The sequence below is a fragment of the Macaca mulatta genome, chromosome 7, assembly GCF_049350105.2.
Source record: "Macaca mulatta isolate MMU2019108-1 chromosome 7, T2T-MMU8v2.0, whole genome shotgun sequence".
NCBI classification, from domain to species: Eukaryota; Metazoa; Chordata; class Mammalia; order Primates; family Cercopithecidae; genus Macaca; species Macaca mulatta.
In genome coordinates, this window is record NC_133412.1 from 83,081,639 (window position 1) to 83,105,848 (window position 24,210).

Genomic DNA, 24,210 nt, shown 5'->3' on the forward strand with positions numbered 1-24,210 from the left:
CTGAGTTGTCCAGGCTGATCTCGAACTTCTGGGCTCAAGTGATTCTCCCGCCTCTGTCTCCTAAAATGCTGAGATAATAAGCATGAACCACTGTGCCTGGTAGATTCTTTTTTAAGAATCAATAGTGATTAAAGTTAATTTTTTGATTATGGTAATTTGTATCCTTTGCTCTTTTTCTTGGTCAGCTCTAGCTAAGGGCTTATCAATTTTGATGTTCTCAAAGAACCAACTTTTGACATCATTGGTTTCTACCTCTGTTTTTTTTTTTTTCTTTTGAGACAGAGTTTTGCACTTGTTGCCCAGGCTGGAGTGCACGGTACAATCTTGGCTCACTCAGCCTCTGCCTTCCAGTTTCAAGCAATTCTCCTGCCTCAGCCTCCTGAGCAGCTGGGATTATAGGCGGCTGCCACCACATCCGGCTGATTTTTGTATTTTTAGTAGAGACGAGGTTTCACCATGTTGGCCAGGCTGGTCTCGAACTCCTGACCTTGTGATTTGCCTGCCTTGGCCTCCCAAAGTGCTGGGGTTACAGGCATGAGTCCCCGTGCCCGGCCCCTCTGTTTTTCTATTTATTTCCTCTCTCAAAGGTTTCTGTCCTTTGTTTGCTTTTCATTTAATTTTTTCTTTTTCTCTTAAGATACAGTTTAGATTATTGATGTAAAACTTTTTTCTTTTCTAGTTGTTTAAAGGTATGTTTACTCCTATGTACCGCTTTAGCTACATCCCATAAATATTGATAATTGTGTGTTTTTGTTTTCATTTGATTTCATCTATTTTCTAAATTCTCTGTGATTTATTCTTTGAAGCATGGGTTTTTCAGAAGGATGGTGTTTAATTTCCATATATTTAGAGATTTTCCAAATGGCTCGTAATTCAGTTTTGTCTTGGAGAACATGCTTTAAATGAATTTATTATGACTTATTAAATAGTCATAGTATGCTTTCTTTCCTGGAGACTGTCCCATAAATGCTTATAAAGAATAATCTGTATTCTATCTTTGTTTGGTTAGTGTTTTGTAAATGTCCATTCATTGTGGTTAATGGTGGTGTTCAAGACTTTTGTTATCTTTTCTGACTGCCAGTTTAGTTGTACTTTGAATTGAGAATGAAATATTTTGATTTTTAACTGTAGTTGAGTTTTTGGCTTCGAGTTGTCATTTTTTGCTTCATATATTTTGGGGTTCTGTTAGGTATGTATCCATTCATAACTATTGTATGTTCCTGAGGCATTGACCTTTTTCTAGTCAATACCAGAATGTCCCATTTGACCTCTAATGATATTTATTGTTTTGTAAATCCATTTTGTGTGATTTTATTATAGCTCCTTAGGTCTCTTCTCATTCCTGTGTCCATGACATACTGTTTTCCATCATTTTACTTTCAACCTATTTCTTTCTGTAAGTCTAAAATGTGTCTTATAGACAACTGGTACTTGGATGTGCCTTTTTTATCCAGACCAATAATCCTTGCCTTTTGATTGGAATATTTAGTTCATTCACATTTAACAGAATGAATAATATGGTTGGATTTCTGCTGTTTTACTATTTGTTTTCCATATGTCTTACATCTTTTTTGTTCCACTTTCTCCTTTATTGCCTTCCTGTTTCAGCAAGTACTTTTCAGTGTGTCATTTTAACTCCTGTTAATTTTTTGCTATTAAAAAATTTTAATTGGTTGCTCTAGGGGTTATTGTATGCGTCAGTCTTCTTCAGGTTAATACTGACTCAATTCTGGTGAAATAGGGCAACTTTACCCCACTGTAGTTCCATTTTCACCTCCTTATGTTATAAATCCAAGAATACAAGCATATAATTATTGCTTTAAACAGGTTTGTCTTTTAAGCACATATAGAAAAGAGAAAAATATATGTATACTATCTTTCACATGTACCCATATATTTGATCATTTTCAGTGATCTTCATTTGTTCCTGTGTTTTCAGGTTGCTGTTGGGTATTGCTTTTTTTTTTTTAGTCTGAAGGGCTTCCTTTATTTTCATATTGCAAATAAGAATATGCTGGCTTAGATGATTAAAAGGTGTCCCGTATCACATGGTCAATAAGTAGATAGACCAAGATCAATATCAAGTCTTCTCTGACCAAGTGTCCTCTGAACTTCAAATTCTAAGAGAAAAAATACATCCTTCATAAAACCATTGAGACGAAGTAAAGTCACCCTACATAGTAAGAGTTATGAGACACAGTGGGAACATCTGTGTTTGTTTTTATAGAAAAAGAATTGTGGTATGTAGTTTCTACCAGTGAATACTTAGCCATGATTTGCTTTTGTGTACCTAACTGCTGAAGTGGATGGTAGGGATTTTGGCTCGTAAGTGGTCATAATTAGCTTTTTCCTGCTGTTAAGCAGCTGTGGCATTCCACTCAGCATGTGCTATGTTGGGAAAAATGTTATATATCCTTCTTTCGTAATTGGAGAGAGGAACTTTTCAATTACTTTATCATTCAGGGAGTCTCTTCCAAAATTTTCCTTTGGCCAGTTGAATCAATTATGGAATGATAGGTTAGAGTTAGAGATGCAAGTTTTTTTCTGTGAAAGAGGTCTTCTTTTCTTTGAAAATTTTGTATTTAAAGCATTGTCATTTTCAAAAAAAGTTTAAAAATTGTTCACAAAGGTGTGTATATAAAAAGAAAACCTGTTAAGTAGTTCAGATTTGCCCTTATTTCTGCCTGACCTTGCTGTGTGGGTAAGTATAGTCTTGTGAAGTATTTTGCCTCATCCTTAGCAGAAGTTCCTGAGGTACCTTAGGACTCTACAGAGCTTTTGAAGAAAGGATCCACTGAAGAAAAACTATTGTAAAGGAGAGAATTAGGTTTAGTCAAATAGCTTTTGAACTTCCCCACTCAAATGTTACAGGCTTTTGTTTCAAAATCCAAAAGTTAGTCCTCTTTTTAACCAACTGAAATTCTGTTTCCTTAGTATAGAGTCTAAGTGCCTTTCATGCAGGGTGGCTCTGACAGGGAGTAACATGATGACTAACCATATTGTGAATACTTATCAATCAGTAGCTTTGTTTTGTACATACTGTTTGCAAAGCATGGAACTTGGTATTAAGGGTAGAAAAAGATATGACAAGATTGAAAAATTCGGCTTATAAAGACCATCATATGCAAATATATGCTTCAGACTTACCCCACAAAACAATTCAGTTTGATAGCATGTATTTCAGAGATTGTGTGTTTTAGTGTTGGGATGATTTTTTAAATTTTTGTTTCTGTGGTCTAGGCCAATCTCTTAATTTTTTTTGCACTTTTCCTTTTACATATTTACTGTGTGACTTTTAGCATACCATTTTCACTGCTTTGGTTTAATTTCCTTCTTTGTTGGTCCTCACTAAAGTAACCTATTTTTCTAAAATTCCATGTTCTGGAAAGTTATAAAGATCAGAATATTTTCTAGTTCTATGAGAGACAAATATTAAATACAGAAATTGATAGCAGGAATATATCCAAAATAGGAACCTTTAGATGTAACATGGTGTCTTTATACATCTCCACTATGACCTTATACCTTTTCTATATCTAATATTATAAATTATTCATTGTTTTCAGGGCAGCAGATTTTTTCTAAAGAATCTGATAGTAGGCTGGGCACGGTGGCTCACGCCTGTAATCCCAGCACTTTGGGAGGCTGAGGCAGGCAGATCATGAGGTCAGGAGATTGAGACCATCCTGGCTAACACAGTGAAAGCCTGTCTCTACTAAAATTACAAAAAATTAGCCAGGCATGGTGGCGGACGCCTATACTCCCAGCTGCTTGGGAGGCTGAGGCAGGAGAATGGCGTCAACCCAGGAGGCGGAGCTTGCAGTGAGCCGAGATCGCACCACTGCACTCCAGCCTGGGCAACAAGAGTGAGACTCTTTCTAAAACAAACAAACAAAAAAATTAAGAATCTGATGGTAAATATTTTTGGTTCATAGCCCATACAATCATTGTTAGCCACTCATCTCTCTGTTTAGAGGAAAAACAGCCATAGACAATTAATAAATAAATGATACTTATGTCTCCTCAGTATTTGTAGGTCAAGAACTAGTGTCGGCCGGGCGCGGTGGCTCAAGCCTGTAATCCCAGCACTTTGGGAGGCCGAGACGGGCGGATCACGAGGTCAGGAGATCGAGACCATACTGGCTGACACAGTGAAACCCCGTCTCTACTAAAAAATACAAAAAAACTAGCCGGGCGAGGTGGCGGGTGCCTGTAGTCCCAGCTACTCGGGAGGCTGAGGCAGGAGAATGGCGTGAACCCGGGAGGCGGAGCTTGCAGTGAGCCAAGATCACGCCACTGCACTCCAGCCTGGGCGGCAGAGCGAGACTCTGTCTCAAAAAAAAAAAAAAAGAACTAGTGTCTCATTAACTCCCTTAATATAATAAGAGTACTGTAGGCAGGTGAAAATATTGGTTGCCTAAAACAGAGAGGAAGTAAATCTTGGAAATAAACTTTACATTTAATTTTTTAGATTAGTAAAGTTTTAATTTATTATAACGTGTTAGGTAAACTAGCTTATTGAAATTCTCTCAGGTATTCAGAAAACAGCCTGATATAGTGATATTTCTACTTCTACTGATTTCCAGTCACTTCACACATTTAGTGTGTGAGGTATCATCTCCAGCATTGAGATAGTTTGGTTTTCTTTCTTTCCTTTTTTTTTTTTTTTTTTTTTGAGACAGTCTCACTGTCACCCAGGCTGGAGTGCAATGACATGATCTTGGCTCACTGCAACCTTCGTCTCCTTGGTTCCAGTGATTCTCCTGCTTCAGCCTCCCAAGTAGCTGGGATTACAGGCACTCACCACCATGCCCAGCTAATTTTTGTATTTTTAGTAGAGATGGGGTTTCACCATGTTGGCCAGGCTGGTCTCGAACTCCTGACCTCAGGTGATCCGCATGCCTCAGCCTCCTAAAGAGCTGGGATTACAGCTGTGAGCCACTGCGCCCGGCCAGAGATAGTTCAGTTTTCATTGTGCATTTTAAATTATCGGTTTTAATTCCTCACCTATTTTGTGTTCTCGGAGTATTTGCTTAGTAGCATAGCAGTGTGAGAAAATACAGTTTACCTTAGGTTTATCAGGCTGTAGGCTTTAATGACAACTTTAAATCTCTACCCCAAAAGATCATGTTATCTGCTTTCCTGTAGATGATTGTTTTAGGCCATACCAGGTGTTACTAAGGCTGATTTTGTTTCACTTCACAATACCTGATAAAATGTATGGCTGGATATGGTGGCTCACACCTGTAATCCTAGCACTTTGGGAGGCCGAGGCGGGCGGACCACTTGAGGTCAGGATTTCGAAACCAGCCTGGCCAGCATGGTGAAACCCTGTCTCTACTAAAAATACAAAAATTAGTCAGGTGTGGTGGTGACACCTGTAATCCCAGCTACTCAGGAGGCTGAGGCGGGAGGTGGAGGTTGCAGTGAGCCGAGATTGCGCCACGGCACTCCAGCCTGGGTGACAGAGCGAGACTCTCTCAAAAAAAAAAAAAAAAAGAAATGACTACTTATGAGTTCAGAAATGATGGTGACTCTCTTGAGGCTGTTGTGTCCATTGGCAGTACTGGCACCGGCTGTGTCTGACCTTCCATCTTACCAGAGAGCATGTGCTTTGAGTAGTTACTGGGTAGTTCTAGATGATGTTGGTTACATGATAGACTGAAATATTTTATAAACTCTGAATTCAGTCTGAGAATTGGAAACGTGGTATTATCCAGTGTAGACTGATGCAGTTGATTTCATTTTGCTTTTCCCCTTTTTGTTTTCCCTTCTATTTAAGAGCTCTAGTGATTGATAATTTTGTCTTTCCTTATGGGAAAGATTCATTTTTTTCAGTTTTTTTTCCCCCATTCTTCTTTTCCTCAATGTGGCTAAATAACACTATACTATTTCTTCCCTAGGTTTGAATTTTGGGAAGATTTTGAAGAAGACCATGGGAAAGGGAGAGAGAATGGCTACCAGAGTCTTCATAAGGTGCTAGAGCCTTTCCTTCTCCGGAGAGTCAAAAAAGATGTGGAGAAATCCCTTCCTGCTAAAGTGGAACAGATTCTCAGGGTGGAGATGTCAGCCCTTCAGAAACAGTATTATAAGTAAGTTCTTGTTTGGGTTAGGCCTAAAGGGATTGAGATCAGTACCATGAAACTATTAGATAGGATATATATATATATATATATATATATATATATATATATTTTATTTTTATTTTTTTTTATTTTTATTTTTATTTTTATTTTTTATTTTTTTTGAGACAGAGTCTCGCGATTCTCCTGCCTCAGCCTCCCGAGTAGCTGGGATTACAGGGATGTGCCACCATGCCCAGCTGATTTTTTTTGTATTTTTAGTAGAGACAGGATTTCTCCATGTTGGTCAGGCTGGTCTTGAACTCCCGACCTCAGGTGATCTGCCCACCTCGGCCTCCCAACGTTTTGTTGTTATTAAGCAAAATTTCAATACTGTTGTTACGTCTAAAAAATTTTAATAATTCCTTAACAGTGTTGTAATGTCTAGTGTTTACATTTTCCTGGTTGTCATATATATATATATATATATATATATATCCATTTGTGCATGTGCCATTTTGCTTGTTTTGGGATTGATGTAAGCTCCATGCATTTTGATTGGTTGGTATGTCTCTTAAGTATATTTTAACTAATTTATTTTTCCTTGCCTTATAAATTTTTTGAGTCAGGAAACTGAATTTATGTTTTGAGGATTTTTCTCAAAATCTGGATTTTGCTGATTGCAGCTCCATGGCATTCTTTAATATTTTCAGCGAGGTGTGGTAGCTCATGCCTATAATCCCAGCACTTTGGGAGGCTGAGGCAGGAGGATCGCTTGAGCCCAGGAGTTTGAGACCAACCTGGGCAATACAGTGACACCTCATCTCTATTAAAAAAATTTTTTTTTTAAAACCACTTTTCCTTTGAACTGTGTTTTTTGTATACTCACAAGTAAGTGTAAAGGCTTGATTAGACTCAGATTCAGTGTGACTTTAGAGGCAGAGGAATGTTCTTTCACAGGATAAATGTCTTTTTTTTGTGATGTTAATGACTAATGATGAGCATTGCCTAGATCTGTTAATTCATTAGATAGTACAAAAGGGTGATATTCAAATTTTATCACTCACTTGTTTATTAGGTGGAATACTTCTATAAAAAGAAACTTTCCCATGTCAGCTGAGGAACAGTTCATATAGGAAAGGCAGGATAAGATTCTTTTTTATTTTCGCCATTTTCAGAGGAGAAGATTTACTTTTCTTCAAAGGTTTTGACCAGTGAGGTTTACTTTGATATAATTATGAACTCATCAGTTACACCTATTTATGGTTAATTCTGTTGCAGTTATTATCCATATTCATGCTCTAACAGTCCCATTTTTAGCTAGTGGGAACTTATTCAAGTTGGTTTTTGGAGTCCTTTTGACATAACCATAATAGTAGTTGATAGTTTCTTTGCTATCTGGAATGATAAAGTGTTCCACATTCGTCTTGTACATTTCCTGCGCCAGAACTAGAGTCAGCCATATATCCAAGAAGTTCTGCATACTCTTTTACTAGGAAATATTTGTTTTTGTTTTTCCTCTGAAAATAGTTTAATACTATAAAATGTAAAAGGGGAAATAGTGTTACCTGAGTAACAACATGAATGTGTCAGTTGGTGGATGCTATTTTGGATGTTGATTGATCATATGATTTTTCTGCCTACTCTAGATACTTCCAGTTTGCTTAAACTGATTTAGTTGAGTTTTTATCACTTGCAGTTTAAGAGTCCTGGCTAATACTCTTGCCTTCAGGCTGCACAACATGCAAGATTGCGGAAAGCACTAGAGAGCCAAAGAAAGTGAGCAGAGTTACTTCAGGGCCACCAGCATTCCCTGCAATCCCTGTCCACAGGCATAGGCCCTTCTGCACTTTTCACTGTAGAGCAGCGCCCGTCGCCACCAAACCTTGCTTCTAGGTGTAACTTCATAGACTGTCGGGTTCCGCAGTACCCTGGAGTCCAAGGCTGTTGAGTCTGAAGGAGCCTCAGAAGACTGGTCTCTTTCTGGTGGTTTATGGACTATGGCAAAGATGAGGAAATGGTATTTGGAGACCACATACTGGGCCCTAGGTGCTCTTTGCAACTGCAGCAAACATTATTGACAGATACTTTTCAGTGGACAGAATTGGGAAATTTGTTTTTAATGGTAAAAATACATGATGAACAGTACCACAGATATTTTATTTGATCTTACTGATATCATGCTATACTAAAAATCTCACTTCCCAACCTCACCTAGCTAATTCATTCTATACATACAACAAAGCTAATAATACCACCAATAATAAGAATAGTAGAAACAGGTTAAGATTTTCTTTCTTGTTTTGAGACGGAGTCTTACTCTGTCACCCAGGCTGGAGTGTAGTGGCGTGAGTTCAGCTCACTGCAACAGGATTTTCTTTTTACAGGTTTTGTTTTTACTTATTTTTTTTGCTTTTTAAGGTTATATACCACAAGAAATGGGAGAGTTTTAAAGTACTCAAGATAGTTTTTCCTCTGTCTGTTTAGGCCACTAATGGATACATAGATTTATTTATTTCATTGTAGTTTTTATTTTTAGGGATTGCTTTAATTTTGTTTTTAAATTATTTATAATATTTGTAGATTTCCAAAGGCAAAGCTACAAAGCCTGGTATGTTCAAAGAAATGTAGCTTCATTCCCTCTTCCCTCCGTTCTCGTCCGTCTTTCCCCACAGGTAATTATTATTACTTTTTTTTTTTTTTTTTTTTTTGAGACGGAGTCTCGCTCTGTCGCCCAGGCTGGAGTGCAGTGGCCAGATCTCAGCTCACTGCAAGCTCCGCCTCCTGGGTTCCCGCAATTCTCCTGCCTCAGCCTCCCGAGTAGCTGGGACCACAGGCGCCGCCACCTCGCCCGGCTAATTTTTTGTGTTTTTAGTAGAGACGGGATTTCGCCGTGTTAGCCAGGATGGTCTCGATCTCCTGACCTTGTGATCCGCCCGTCTCGGCCTCCCAAAGTGCTGGGATTACAGGCTTGAGCCACCGCGCCCGGCCTATTATTACTATTTTTTGAGATAGAGTTTCGCTCTTGTTGCCCAGGCTAGAGTACAATTGCTCGATCTCAGCTTACCTCAACCTCTGCCTCCCAGGTTCAAGCGATTTTCCTGCCTCAGCCTCCTGAGTAGTTGGGATTACAGGCATGCACCACTACGCCCAGCTAATTTTGTATTTTTAGTAGAGATGGGGCTTCATCATGTTGGTCAGGCTAGTCTCGAACTCCCAACCTCAGGTGATCTGCCCCCCTCGGCCTCCCAAAGTGCTGGGATTACAGCTGTGAGCCACTGCACCTGGTCTGTAATTATTATTTTTTAACATTTTAACGCTTATCCTTCCGTTAACTTTTAATTGTTAATGCATTTTAACTTTGAATATCCTTCTTTCTCTTAGATAAGTGGTAGCATACCATATACACGTTTCTCTGCCTTTTTTCCCTAATGATGCATGCTGAAGAGCACCCCATAGTAGCTTGTAGAGATAGGCCTTTACAGTGCATAGTATTCCATTGAGGATATACAATGTGGTTTATTCAACCAGTTTCCTTGTGGTAGGCATTTAGATTGTTTTACCCACTTTTATAAATAGTTCTGCAGTGAAGACCTTGAGATAGATTCCTAAAGTGTGATTTCTAAGAGAAGGATAAAGAAATTGCACCACTCAGGAAAAAAAGTACTTTTAATATTTTGGAGTTTATGGTTAAGGATTATACATGGTTATACATGAATATATCTGTATTTCTCCTCCAAATTTGGGTAGAAAACATACTGATAAATATTTTGTCAGATAAAATACTTTTTTACAATGTTAAAATGGACATATAGCCTCTATTTTATGGTATATTTTAATTTATTTAACCTCATAATGTTAGCTTATTTCCAAGTTTTATATTTCAGTGAAGAGTGCTTCAGTGACAGTCATTTTCCATTCACACATGCACACACAGGTTGAGTCTCTTATCAGAAATGCTTGGGGACCAGAAGTATTTCAGATTTTGGAATATTTGCTTTATACTTACTAGTTGAGCATTCCAAATCTGGAAATCAGAACTGTAAAATGCTCTAATGAGAATTTCCTTTGAGTGTCATACTGGCACTCAGAAGTATTGAGTGCCATTTTGGAACATTTTAGATTTTCACATTTAGGATTCTCAGCCTTTGTGTACACACACACACTTAAATATGTATAAAGTATGTGTAAATATGTGAAATGTGTGTGTGTGTCTATATATGTGTAAAGCACATGTGTGTGTTGTGTGTATATAGAGTTGTTTTCTTCTAATATTCCTGTGTTCAGTGAGGTTGAAATATCCAGCAGAATCTTTAACATTCCTAATTTTGACTGGAGATGTGAAAGATTATGATTAGATGGCAGAAGATACAAAAGGAAATATTCTTCTTTGCTTCTTAAACCTTTTTAGGCCTCTTCTTTTCCCCACAATACTACTACTTTTTCTTATACTCTTCTGGTACCTACAACTTTCTGGTTTTTTTTGTATCTAGTAGTATCATTATCATATTAATTTGCAGGTGGATTCTGACCAGGAATTACAAGGCTCTTGCCAAAGGAACAAGAGGCAGCACGTCTGGTTTTCTTAATATTGTGATGGAACTGAAAAAATGTTGCAACCACTGCTATCTGATTAAACCCCCTGAAGAAAATGAAAGGGAAAATGGACAGGAGATTCTTTTGGTACGTAGTTCCTCATAATTACTTTCTCAAAAAAACACTTAGTTTCTCTAGGTGCTTTTCATCAGAATGCTCTGTTTCCTGCTTGGTGACCTAAGAGGGAGCATCAAAGGAAGCTTTAAAAACTGGAGAAAAAAGTTAGGTAACTAAGAATGATTTGGGAAGTATGATATCCCAGATATTGGGAAAAAGAACATTTCGGGAATTGCTGGTCAGCCAGGTTGCTAAGGGCTTCAGAAAGCTTTAAGATGATTTTTAAAATATGGATTTTTAGAGATTAGGGAAGATTAAAATTTGTGTTTCAATGTAATTATTGGAATGTCTTTTAAATCTTTAGTCCCTCATAAGGAGCAGTGGGAAGCTGATTTTATTAGATAAACTGTTGACAAGACTTCGAGAAAGGGGGAATCGAGTGCTTATCTTCTCTCAGATGGTGAGAATGTTGGATATCCTGGCTGAATACCTAACTATTAAACATTATCCTTTCCAGGTAAGGTGATTTCAGTAATTGCGGTGGGGGGAATCAATCTCTCTCCCCGCCTCCCCTCCCCAACCTTCCTACATTGGATTGTATACTTTGCGTGTTAAAGTAGGAAGTAAGAGTTTTCTTGTTTCAAAAAAATTAAGGTTAAGATTCCAGGAGTGTCTTAATTTTTACTTTCATGTCTTTAGGCTACCATATGAAAGTGGTCATGAGGAGACCATTCTTTTTTCGAAGGTGGCCGGGGAGGATTAGACAAAGATTGGGCAAGGAAAAAAAGGATGTCAGATAGCATCTTATTACATGTGTATGGTAAAAGTAGAGAGGAAATAAGTGCGAGCTCAATTCCAGAAGCCCAAATCCTAGAAGGAGGGCAGTATCAGATGTTCACCCCAAAAGTTGACCCTGGCTGTGAGGCTGGGAACATAATAGAACACTGGTACTTAAAACTTTGCTAGTCCCTGACGTAAGTGATGATGGCTTCCTCTTTCTTCTGTGGAGTTTTTTTAACTGGAGTTATTATCTTCACACAGTTATCTCCTACAGGGAAAAAGTTTCTTCCGCGTAATGACATTTTTCTAGGTGTATATAATCTAGTAGAAACTTATTCTCTGATCTGTTTATAGACATATAGACATATATGCAATTTACCTTGTCTCTTGGCGTATGTTTATAGTGCGTAGATTTTAAGATTTATTACATTTTTTTTAAACTTTGAATGGATGAACTCTTCTACCAACTCACATAATTATGCTGGGATTGTAGAAACTTGGAGCCAGTGATTATCTCCTAAGAAGGCCCACCTTTAAGACTATCAGATTGTCTTTCAAAATACCCTGAAAGGCATTGTTATATCCATAATATCTTATATGGTCTTTCAGTTGCTGTCTTAGAATATAGCTTAAGGCTGTGGTTGTTATCAAGAAACAGCCTATTGCAAAAAGTCAATCTCTGTCAGTGAATCGAATCCTGTGATACCAAGTAAATCAAGAATGCATCGTTTTTCTTTCTACGGAATAGATAAGCTTGGTCAGTGACTTTTAGATAATTAATGTCCTCTACTAATGGGTATATTAAAAGGGGGCATTAGGTTTTCTGATTTCAAGTAAAGGCTCTGAATCTCCCATTAAATATATCTTTGGTTTAAGGCTCTGAGTAAGTAGTCAGTGAGAAAGAAGTAAGGGGCTCCTCACCTGTGAGTTGACTTGAGTTAGGTCTGGTGGGCAGAGTTCTGGGGATGTATGCCCTTCCACAGAGTCCGCTGCCAGCCAAGTCACCTTTCAGGTTAGTTTTGCCTTCTGTAAAATGAAGTATTTTGTTCATCTCAAGTGGTGGTTGTGAGGGAATGAAATGTGAAAATGATTTTAAAGAGTGAGAAATGCTTTATAAAATGTACAGCATATAGGTGATAATTATTTAGTATTTTACGTGTTAATGGTTTCTCTATGGTTACATTGTTTTGCATGTAGAACTGACATATGTTCTAATAAAGGAATTATGTATGCTAATAAATGCCAGGGGCTCTCCTGAATTCACGTGTAGTTTAGCTGCTTGGACACTTTCCTATGATTTCAGAGTGTAATTTTTGGCAGAGCTGGGATGTATGATCAATTATAGCATTTTCAATGATTCAGCAAAATGTTTTTCAAACAAAATTATTACATAAGTAATTTTTTTGTTTGCATGACACTTTAAGTGATAGTTTTGGCCACATTAGCTAAGAAGCATCATTTTTCTCCAGGAGCTTATTATTGAGTGACCAGTGGTCCTATTTCCTAATCTCCGTAGTTTCTACAGAAACAGAAGTAAACCCAGCCTTCAAGCACAGGTTGGGTTTTCATCTTTTTTCTTTTAGGTCCTGGCAGCCCTTCTGATCCTTGGCTAAACCTAGACAGCCCTTTGAATCAGAAGCTTGTAACCTTGAGTCTGTAACTAGAGAGCTCAGGTCAAGTAGGGTGTGCTTCTTAAGCACAGCTTCTTCATAGCGCTTTGCCAGTGCGTTCCAGTTATTTTTACTCAGTGGGTGTTCAGGTGATAAAGGTTCCAAGTCTGCTGTTCTATTCTGAGTGTAGCTGATCTTCCTATCTTACAGTTTTCTTGTGGTTTATTTTTACAGCGTCTGGATGGTTCCATCAAGGGAGAAATCCGAAAACAGGCACTGGACCACTTCAATGCAGATGGGTCTGAGGTATACTATGCATGGCTTTGTTATTTGAGCAACTTGGGCTCTGCATCAAGGAGAAAGTCTGTCTAGCTTAATGTATTCTGTTTTAGAAACAATTTATAGTGCAATTCTTTTGCCTTGAGAAGAAAATAAGAAATCTCTCATATAAAATATGGTATTTTGTTGTCACTCCAGAAAAATAACTATGTGCTTATTTATCTCCCCTATTCTGGGTTGACAACAGAGTGGTTCTCCTGGTAGCTTCTAGATACCAAATCCTTGGGCCTGGAAGAGCAGTAAGGCAGGAGTAGGGGAGGGTTGGGCAATAGAATTAATATTAGAAGGTTCTGATCTCTGTACTCTTTTGGTGACTAAGTCCTGAAAAATATATTTGCCATATCTCGAATTTGTTGGACTTGTAATATAGTGTGGCTTAATGTTCTTGCTCTTGCTAACAGCAACATTTTACAATCAGTGTCGAGCTTGGATTTGGCATTATGAAGTATTTTGTTTGGGGGGCACATATAGAAGAGCTACTTAGAATGAAATAGAAGGTATGACAACATTGTAGTTTGTGCATATCAAATCATCAGATGCCATGGGATTTGAGAGAAGTGGAAGAGAAGAGTTCTGGTGTAAATAAAACTGTAATAATGTGTAGAGATAAAAGAAGCAGTGGAGACAACTTGAAGTAGAAGTGTTTCATAGAGAATAATAATTTCTGGAGCCTGAGCCACTGTTTTTTTTTTTTTTAAATAGATAGAACAGACTTAGCTTTCTGAAGGGCTTTGAAAACTCTTGATGCCTGTTCCTGTTACTTCAGAATGCTCTGCTGTCTGCCTTTAGAGTATAGAAATCCTAGTTAGACTAGTATTCTGGCTACTTCTGTAGTCTAAACATTTCTTGAGGGGCTTTGGGCATTAATCTATTCAGAGCCAAGGCTCTGATTCATTAAGGATAAGAGGAATGGAATAATTTAAAGACATCGGTCATCAACTAATTCCCATTCCTCCTTTCCTTGCTCCTTGTTTCCTCAAGTGTAAAATCACGATGATTTTGATACCCCACTTCATAATATTGCTGTGAGAATTAAATTTAGTAATCAACATAAAGCACCGATCACATTGCCCAGCGCATAGTAAGCGCTCTAAGTGTCTGCTATTTTTATCATACAGTGTTGGCTGAAATTGATTTTGTGTTCTCCACTCTTAGGTTAAAAAATAGTATGAGTTGAATGTTTCATATTTCCCTGTCTCAGGGGGAAAAAAGTTGCTTTTTGCATAGCTCTCAGTTGATTCCCACTCACTATAATGGCTGTATAGAACACAAGTTCTCTACCATTTCTGCAGTATTTAAAAAATTCCTTTAAAAAACTAAATGGGGCAAATATTATATGCTTACTTAGAATATTGGGAAGATGGTAAAGAGTACAAAGAAAAAAATAATTGTACAAAAACCCTCATTCTAGACACAATTTGCTGTTCACGTCTTTGGGGGGTATATTTCCCTTCCTACTAAATGGAACCATTTATATGTTTACCTAATTCGGATCATGTTGCATATAGTTTTGTTCCCTTCAAAATTATACTTTGCGGCTAGGTGCATGGTGGCTCACACCTGTAATCTTAGCACTTTGGGAGGCCAAGATGGGGGAGGATCACTTGAGACCAGGAGTTTGAGACCAGCCTGGTCAAGATAGACCTGTCTCTACCAAAAAAAAAAAAAAGTCCCCATGTTATTAAAGATTTTACAAAACTTAATTTCTAGGCCCATAGCAAGACCCTGTCTCTACAAAAAATGAAAAATGAGCCGTGCATGGTGTTGTGTGCTTGTAGTTCTAGCTATTCAGGAGACTGAGGCAGGAGGATCCCTTGAGACCAGGAGTTTGAGGCTGCAGTGAGCTAGGATTGCCCCACTGCACTCCAACCTGGGTGACAGAATGAGACCCTGTCTCAAAAAAAAATTTTTTTTTTTTACATTTCTAAATTTTCTTATGCTTGTACCATTTATTTATTTAACCACCTTACCCTTAGTGGCATTGAGTTTTATAATTTTTTAACCTTTGTTGACTTGATCATAGATGCAAACAACATATTATAATCCACATTATCCTTGCTAAAGAGTGATATAGCAGATTGTTGGTTGATATGATCATTTTAACTCCAGATTTCATCTGTTTTAGATATCTCATCTTAAACTGTCCACTGTTTATGTTTAGGCTTCTCTTTGGAATGTGGTAGTGCTTAATATTTCTCCTAAGAATCACAGATTATGTGCCTAGACACACCTTTTGATCACTTCTTTATTGGAATTGTTTAAAAATCTTTTGAGGCAGTTGTCTCCATTTTTATTTCTATGGCATAGTGTTGTTGAATGTGACTATTAAAACATGGAGACCTTTTCATTGCATCTCTATGTGTATGCTAACTATAACCATTTATCAAGACAGAACTCAGGACTACCAGTTTTTCAGTGCTACTTCTCTGCCACAAAGGCATCTTTTGACGTATATGATTAAATTCCCTGAAAATAGAAATATTTCACCTTTTCCCCCCGGCTTATATGTTTTATTCTTTTTCTCCTGCCCCCATATTTTCTGAGCACTCAGAGGCAGGCAGGTGTGCTATGCCTGCCCAGTCTCTACTGTCATTACTGGGGGGTTCCACACATCGCTCTCTAGCCAAACCTGTTTTGATTTTTTTATAATTTTGGCATGTTTTATGGTAATTGAGGATCTTGTGCTTCTCAGCACTTCCCATATGTGATCTATTTAGTGCGGTGTTTCTATATTTCTCACCAGCCTAACAAACATAAATAGTTATATAATAAATTATCTCTGTTTATACTAACTGACTTACATGGCATAATCTACCTTTTCCCTAAAAATAATTGTACAGGTGACTTCCTGGAGTTAAAGATCTCCATGATAATTGTTTGTCTGTTTTTATTATTGTTGCTGTTAACTTCTTGTATATTAGTTGTAGCCGGGAGGTAACACTAATTCTCTCGCTCCCATTGCCTTATTAGATTCTACTTTACTCCTGTTCATGGCACTGACTTTGCCTCTTAATCAAATGAAAATTCATTCTACCATCAAGTCCCTGACATTCTTTTAGCCTCCATAAAGTTTGTCCATCATATCTCACTTTTCTTCACACCTGCAGGGGTTTCCAGGTATAAGGGCTTATTGGACTGTGAAACTGTTTCTGAGAAGGCCACTGCATAAAGTAGTATATTGCATTGTGTACAGGACTTCTGTTTCCTGCTCTCGACAAGGGCTGGTGGCCTGGGAATCAATTTGGCTTCAGCGGACACAGTCGTCATCTTTGACTCTGACTGGAACCCCCAGAATGACTTGCAGGCACAAGCCCGAGCGCATAGAATTGGTCAGAAGAAGCAGGTCAGTATAAAGAGACTTCTGGAAATTGCTTTAGAGTGGGGGGCCAGGGGGCTTGTTCAGCCCTTTCAGGACGTTAACAAAATGCTTTTTCCCTGTTTTGCCTTTATTTCCCCTGAAGCATTGATTTCTGTTTGTTAACTAGCACAGAGATGTTGTCTTTGGGTCCAAGATGAACCTATTAAGGAACATTTCTTTTTCTCTGTTTGAAAAGTACGACGTCAGTGACCTTCTGTGTGTTTATCTTGAGAGAGTTATAAAATGAATAGACTTAGAACTGAACCTTTTCTCTAGTGTGGAAAAGTTAAATATCCTATTGTTTAAGACGGTCTGTTTTTATTATACATGACAGTGTTAGCTTTAAAGGTACTTTGGAAAACCACACACTTTTTTGTTTGTGAATCTTAAAGTCTGTTCTGTATTGGATAACTTGTAAGTTTCATTCTTGGCCAAATACTGTGTTTTTGTGAAACTTTCCATCAGTGAAGCACGATTTTTATTGATGGAACAGGCCATAACAACAAATCTTTAGAGGCAATTTTATTTAAGACTGTAACCTGCTGCACATAGTATAAATACTGCATCTACTTAAGCTGCCTGCTTGGATGGCTTACAGTCTTTTATGATTAGAGAATTGATTCTGTTAAAATTATCCCCTCTTGATTTTTGACAGAGGTAATCTTTCTCTCTCTCTCCTTTTTTTTTTTTTTTTTTTGACGGGAGGGTTCAGGCATAAGCCTAACAGTTACTTTTCCTACAGGTAAATATTTACCGCTTAGTTACAAAGGGGACTGTGGAGGAGGAGATCATAGAACGGGCCAAAAAGAAGATGGTATTGGATCATCTGGTGATTCAGCGCATGGACACCACTGGCCGGACGATCCTGGAAAACAACTCGGGAAGGTCCAAGTAAGTGCCAGAAAGATTGGGAGGTAGGCAGAATCAAATTGATTTTACATCACCATTGGATATAATAGGATTCTGTACCACAGACGTTAGTGTCTTTTCATTACCTGGAAGATGCCAGGCCAGAACCACAAATAGGATGGCATTTTCACTTTATTTGAGTTTCTTGGTTCCTTTTTTTGCCCATCACCCCCCTGCTTATGTGTTTTCCTCTCTTTCTTGCCGTCTCCCTTGCCTTTGCTTTTGGCTGCACATGTGACATATGACACAGCAACAGCAGTGGAGCTGTGTGTTGGGTGTCAGCCCAGCATAATGTCACCTTTGACTTTCCTGCAGTGAGAATCCAGATTGGATTGGCAGCTATTTTTTTTTTACTATTGGCAAAAATGTTTGTGTGAAGATTGTTGTCCTTTTTTCTGTTGCAAACAGAAGAGTATAAAAAGAAAGTAATGAAGTTTTAATTGGCTTTGGAAAGAGGCACAACTACATCTCCTGTAAAGTTTAATTAGCCAGGCATGGTGGCGGGCACCTGTAGTCCCAGCTACTCGGGAGTCTGAGGCAGGAGAATGGCGTGAACCCGGGAAGTGGAGCTTGTAATGAGCTGAGATCGTGCCACTGCACTCCAGCCCGGGCAACAGAGTGAGACTCCGTCTCAGAATAATAATAATAATAATAATAATAATAATATAATTTTACATTTTGAGCAGATTGTTGAGTGTCTTTTGTGGCGGTGTTGCAGCTTTGTTTTTTGTTTGTTTTTGAAATGGAGTCTCACTTCGTTGCCCAGGTTGGAGTGCACTGGCACGACTTTGGCTCATTGCAACCTCTGCCTCCTAGGTTGAAGTGATTCTTATTCCTCAGCCTCCCAAGTAGCTGGGACTACAGGTTTGCACCACCACACCCAGCTAATTTTTTTTTTCTAGTAGAGACAGGTTGTTTCCATGTTGGCCAGACTGGTCTCGAACTCCTGACCTCAAGTGATAGGCCCACCTCAGCCCCTCAAAGTGCTGGGATTATAGGTATGAGCCATTTCGCCCGGCTGCAGCTATGTTAAAGATGTATTCAAATTAGCCCTTCCTAAATAGAATGTTTTCAGATAGTTTTCTGTTTAAGAGGAACCTAGATGAGAAAAGCCTAGCTCTTTTATTTTGGACCGGAGTTGAGAAGGTTGAAAATTCTTGGTGAATTGTAACTTTCTGAGTCAAAGCGCAAAGGAAAGAGCTCCACTCTGTAACATTGCTAGTCACCTTTCTGGCTTACCCATACAATAGGTAAGCCAGTAGGACTGTAACTAATTTTCTATTCTGGTGGTTTAGGGTTACCATCACAGACTCATCCTGTAGATAGAAAATGAGATGGTTGAGAAATCGTTTTTCTTGAGGCAGAGTTTATATTTTCAACAGTTATTTGACCTCTTTCTGAAGGATAGTTATTCTGATGTAGAACGCTTTAGAGGTTATTTGATGTTTCTCCCAACTACATTTTACTTCCACAGCTCAAATCCTTTTAATAAAGAAGAGCTGACAGCTATTTTGAAATTTGGAGCAGAAGATCTCTTCAAAGAACTGGAAGGGGAGGAATCAGAACCACAGGTAATTAACAATGAGGAAAGGGAAATTTTTTTGAGAAGTATGATCTGTGAGAGTCTAAATTTTCTGTAAGAAGATACTGTTAGAGGCTTTTCTACAGAAAAAGTAATTATTTGAAGGACAGTGTGTTTTTCTTTCATAGGACTCTCATAGCTCTTACTGAATTGAGTAGGAAGGAATTAATAAAGCATTTGAGGATACTTTTTTGGGGTGATTTTTTTCTCCCATTTCTGTTTGTTATAATTTTTGAAATTTCACCTTGTCATTTGTATAAATAATAGTTTGAGACATTAGATGTAAAGGATTTAGAGTTGAAACTGAAAGTAAATGAATTATCAGAAAGGAGAGTTGGTTTATTTGCATCAAACATTTTCAGTAAATACTAATAATTTCTGGGCAACTAGGCAACTCCTCTGTTGCCATTTTATTCTATTTGTGTTGGCTTTTGTTCTTTTAGGAAATGGATATAGATGAAATTTTGCGGTTGGCTGAAACGAGAGAGAATGAAGTGTCAACAAGTGCAACAGATGAGCTTCTCTCACAGTTCAAGGTATGAAGATCTTTGTGGGAGAGAGTTCTCAGCATTGATTCATTAATGATACTAATGTTTGTGAACACTTTCTTTGTGCTAGGCACTCTGCTTTTCTCTTTACCTGAATTGAGTCATATCCTCAATATCGTTCTCTGAATTGTAAGTATGTTGTGAATGTAGGTTCTGCAGTCCTCCCCACAAAGGTAACCGCTGAAGTGGGCTATCCTGTGTAGAGTCAGTGTGTGGAGGAAAAGAAATCACTGAAGAGAGGGCTAGGTAGAGAGCCAGGACAGAGTATAGAACCAGGACGTGTGGAGCATTGCAAGACACGTTAATAGATCAGATGCCAAAGAGAGGTCAAAGATAGGAAAAGAGTAGATGACAATTAGAAGGCTCTGATGACTTGGTGAGATTTTAGTTTTTTGTTTGTTTGGTAAGTGAGAGAAAGAGGTGTCAGTGGTGTCTCATATAACAGAAAATTACATGAAATGAGGACTAAACACAGAAGCTGGGCACCAGATGATAGGAGTTGGCAGCACAGAGTATCAACGTTATTAAAAAGCTTAGAAGAGTACAGGGACTCTAAATTATATGGCTAGAAGATTGAAGCAAGACAAGGTTTTTGAAAGATGTTACCATGTTTCTAGTTTGCGAAAAGAACTTGAGTATAGGGAGATATTGAAGGTTCTCAGGAAAGAAATGATTTGATGGCACATTGCCACAGAGGAGACTGGAAAGGATACAGTCAAAAGCACAGATGGAAGACTTGGCATTGGGAAGAAAAAGGACAAGTACACTTCAGGGAAGAGGAGGAAAGAGATGCTGTGGGAGTTTAATTTATGCTCTTAATGACGAGTTAAGTAAGTGAGGTGTTTGCTTGAGAAGTGGAAAAGATTTGGGACAACCATGGATGAGGCAGGGAGTTGTTGGGAGGAACTTGATAGGGAGTCAGCTGAATTGAGATGATACAGCTTTGCTGTGGAGCCAGTCAGCAGGGTCGTATGACTTTCACCAGCAATACTTTTGAGGTCAGAGAAATTGGATCAGTTGGCTATCCCAAGGTGGGAGATTGGCTTGCAAGGCACAGGAAAGTCAAAATGGCAAAGGTTTCCAAGATTCATGTGACAGCATGGTAGGAAGGATTGACCATGGGTTGATTGCATGGAGGTAGAGAAGCAAGAGAGACCTGATGATTGCAATGATGGCTAAGTGCAGCATGCATATTAGGATTCGGGAAACTGTGTGAAGTGTTTGGAAGGAAGCAATATTGTGTGATTAGCTCCAAAGCTGGCCACTGGTAGAAGTTGTTTCAATGGAAGAACAAGGATGGAGTTGAATGGGCCAAACAGCCCTAGATTAATGTGTCAGGATGCAGAGGGATGGGGTAGAGAAGGGTGAAGGTGAATTATTAGTGTTTGTCATAGTCAGTTTGGGCTCTTGCAATAAAGTAGTATAGACTGGGTGGTTTATAAACAATAGAAATGTATTTCTCACAGTTCTGAAGATTTGAAGTTTGAGATCAGGGTGCCAACATGGTCAGGTTCTGATGGAGGCTGTCAGGTTGCAGACTGCTGAGTTTTCTTACCTTCACATGCTAGAGAGAGAGAAGCTGGAGAGCTCTCTGGGGGTCCCTTTTATAAGGGCAGTAATCCTATTATGAAGACTCTACCCTCATGACCTCCTAACACCTTACATTGGGAGTTAGGATTTCATCATATGACTTTTGGGAAGAATATAAACATTCAGTCCATTGCACTGTTTCAGTTCAGTTCCACCTCTGTGACTCCTGCTCCTTTCTTCAGCAATAAAAACCCGCACTTGTGTTAACTCTTACTGTGTTTCAAGCACTATTTTAAGTTAAGGGCCAGAGTCTGGCCTTTAACCACTATGTCCCTTTTGGAAAGGTTAAATTTCTTACTGCATGAACCACTAACATATGTGCATATTTATTTACATCAATCTTAATTTTAGTTAATTTTAGCCAAAAGTCATAAAGTGAGAGTCTTAACTTGACTTCACTGTCAGCTCCAAATGACTTTAAGGAATGGAGTCTCCAGAAGCTCATTTACACCTTATGACTGTCTCAAAGGCTAGGAGGGAAGGAATAAGAAGAATGCGGAGCCAGGCTGGAGGCTGCCTGCCACTGCCCAGAGGCTGTCCAGAGGTGGTAGATGTTTCTGTGTACCCCTCGTCTGGTACTTTGAAATGGATACACTTAGATGGCTTGCTTTCTGGGTTACATACTGTTTTAGTACAGATACATATCAGATATTAAATAATATTTGATATGAAATGAAGAGAATATTCTTCCAGATTTAAATGTTTTCCGTTTTATGTTTTCATTTTATTTCCTAAGACTAAAGTGCACTTGTGAGCATATGAAATCACCACACGTCTTTAACTTTCATATTTTTGATAAAAATGAATAAGGCAACCAGTTGGCTAGATGATAATGAGTGCTTTGAGTTATGCATTGTTTCAAATGAACTCTATACAACTTATAGAAATGTAGGTTCATCATGGAGTATTAGGTATTAAGCATTTTATATCTAAGTAAATCTAAATTTTATCATTAGTATTAGGACATTTTTATGATTTATAACAGCTCATTCAGTAAAACTTATAAAAACAATTTGTATCTTTGTAGCTGTTTCCCTGCTTTTCAGTAAAATTTATGATATGATGAACTTGAGGATTTGACAAGTTGATTTTGGAGGGGAATAAGGAAAAACTAATAGAAAATTGATTATCTGATTATGTAATATCACAAAAGTCTTATTATTCACAGTGTCTACTTAGATTAAAAACACTGGATAAATTGTTGTTTTAGCAGATGGTGTTTAGAAATAGGGAAATGTCAGTCAGACAATGAGTTGTCTGTTTTAAGGTTGCCAACTTTGCAACAATGGAAGATGAAGAAGAGCTGGAAGAGCGTCCTCACAAGGACTGGGATGAGATCATTCCAGAGGAACAAAGGAAAAAAGTAGAGGAGGAAGAGCGGCAGAAGGAGCTAGAAGAAATTTATATGCTGCCTCGAATTCGGAGTTCCACTAAAAAGGTGATCAAGTGAGATGAAAGATATGAAATTACTTCTTATGTTGTGAAGGCTACAGAAGTGTTGATTATTCAAAGAAGAGGCCTTGCATTGTTCCCCTGACACAGAGGCTTCAAGAGCAGAGTTGACACTGTAGGAAACTTAACAAAGTAAAGTGGAGAAATCTGCAGAGCTCATGAGCACACCCATGAGACATTGGATTTGGTCTTTGCAGATTGGCTCTTTGTGAAGCTGATAAACAGGATATGAAATTTCCAGAAGTTTGCATTTTGCCTTTGAGATTAGAACCAGTAGTTCTCACAATTTGGCTCTAATTGCCACTGCCTTCAACTTTCAGAAGGTCAAACCTCTGTTTGTCCATAACAGTTCACAGCACTTGCTATAAATACTAAAGGATTATGTAACTATAAATAAGAAACACATACCAACCTCAGAGTTCACAAAGCTCCATCACAGACACTATCTAATTTTATTTTTGTAACAACATCGAAATAGGTAGAACAAGTTTTGTTACCCATTTTGTTGGAGATAATAGACACAGATTTGTTCAAGGTTACAGTAAATCAGTATGAGGTAACACTAGCTACCATTTATTGAGCCCTTACAGTGTGCTAGGCACACTTCTAAGAGCTTTAACTTACTAAAAACCGTATGTTATAGCTACTGTTGTCTTCATTTTTCAAATGAGAAAGGCACAAAGAGTAAAATTACTTGCCCAAAGAAGTAAACATGAACCTGTTTTATAATGGGATATTGTAAAAATATCCAAATATTTTTAATCCAGTTCACTTGTCATTGTATTTCAATGTCTCTGAAAGTATGACTATCCTAAGTGGGTATTTCTCCAAGACCTCTGTCCCCTTATTTGTCAAAGGAAAATTGACTTTTCTGATGTGATGAGAAGTTCTGAGTACTAAAGAATTAAGATGGCCTTCTCTTAGTCCTTTCACCACTTGAACTTCGCACTTGTTACAGTGTGACTGCCTCAATCTTTCTCAGGCTCAGACAAATGACAGTGACTCTGACACTGAGTCTAAGAGGCAGGCCCAGAGATCCTCTGCTTCTGAGAGTGAGACGGAAGACTCTGATGATGACAAGAAGCCAAAGCGCAGAGGGCGTCCCAGGAGTGTGCGGAAGGACCTCGTGGAGGGATTTACTGATGCAGAGATCCGAAGGTTGGTGGAGGTTCTGTCTCACTGAGCTTGTTTGGAAATGCATACTGTAAGTCTTGGGTTGACTGGATCCTGGACATTGTGACAGGGTAGGCAGAGGCTTATACTACAAAAAAGGCAAGAGAAGCTGGGTCCTGTCCCAGATCTTTAGGATTATTCTTCTTTCTCCAAG

At 38.4% G+C, this 24,210-nt stretch overlaps 1 protein-coding gene across 6 annotated transcripts in view; it reads left to right on the top strand.

The window, feature by feature from the left end:
• Positions 1–24,210, top strand: part of CHD2 (chromodomain helicase DNA binding protein 2) — a 130,003-nt gene that overhangs the window by 62,585 nt on the left and 43,208 nt on the right. For all 6 annotated transcript variants that reach the window (XM_028851326.2, XM_077940421.1, XM_028851327.2 and 3 more), the window contains 10 exons: positions 5,904–6,092; positions 10,583–10,745; positions 11,080–11,232; positions 13,340–13,411; positions 16,638–16,787; positions 17,545–17,693; positions 19,186–19,282; positions 19,737–19,829; positions 22,699–22,869; positions 23,866–24,041. In XM_028851326.2, the coding sequence (XP_028707159.1) occupies positions 5,904–6,092; positions 10,583–10,745; positions 11,080–11,232; positions 13,340–13,411; positions 16,638–16,787; positions 17,545–17,693; positions 19,186–19,282; positions 19,737–19,829; positions 22,699–22,869; positions 23,866–24,041 (1,413 nt within the window). The remainder of the gene's footprint in view (positions 1–5,903; positions 6,093–10,582; positions 10,746–11,079; positions 11,233–13,339; positions 13,412–16,637; positions 16,788–17,544; positions 17,694–19,185; positions 19,283–19,736; positions 19,830–22,698; positions 22,870–23,865; positions 24,042–24,210) is intronic.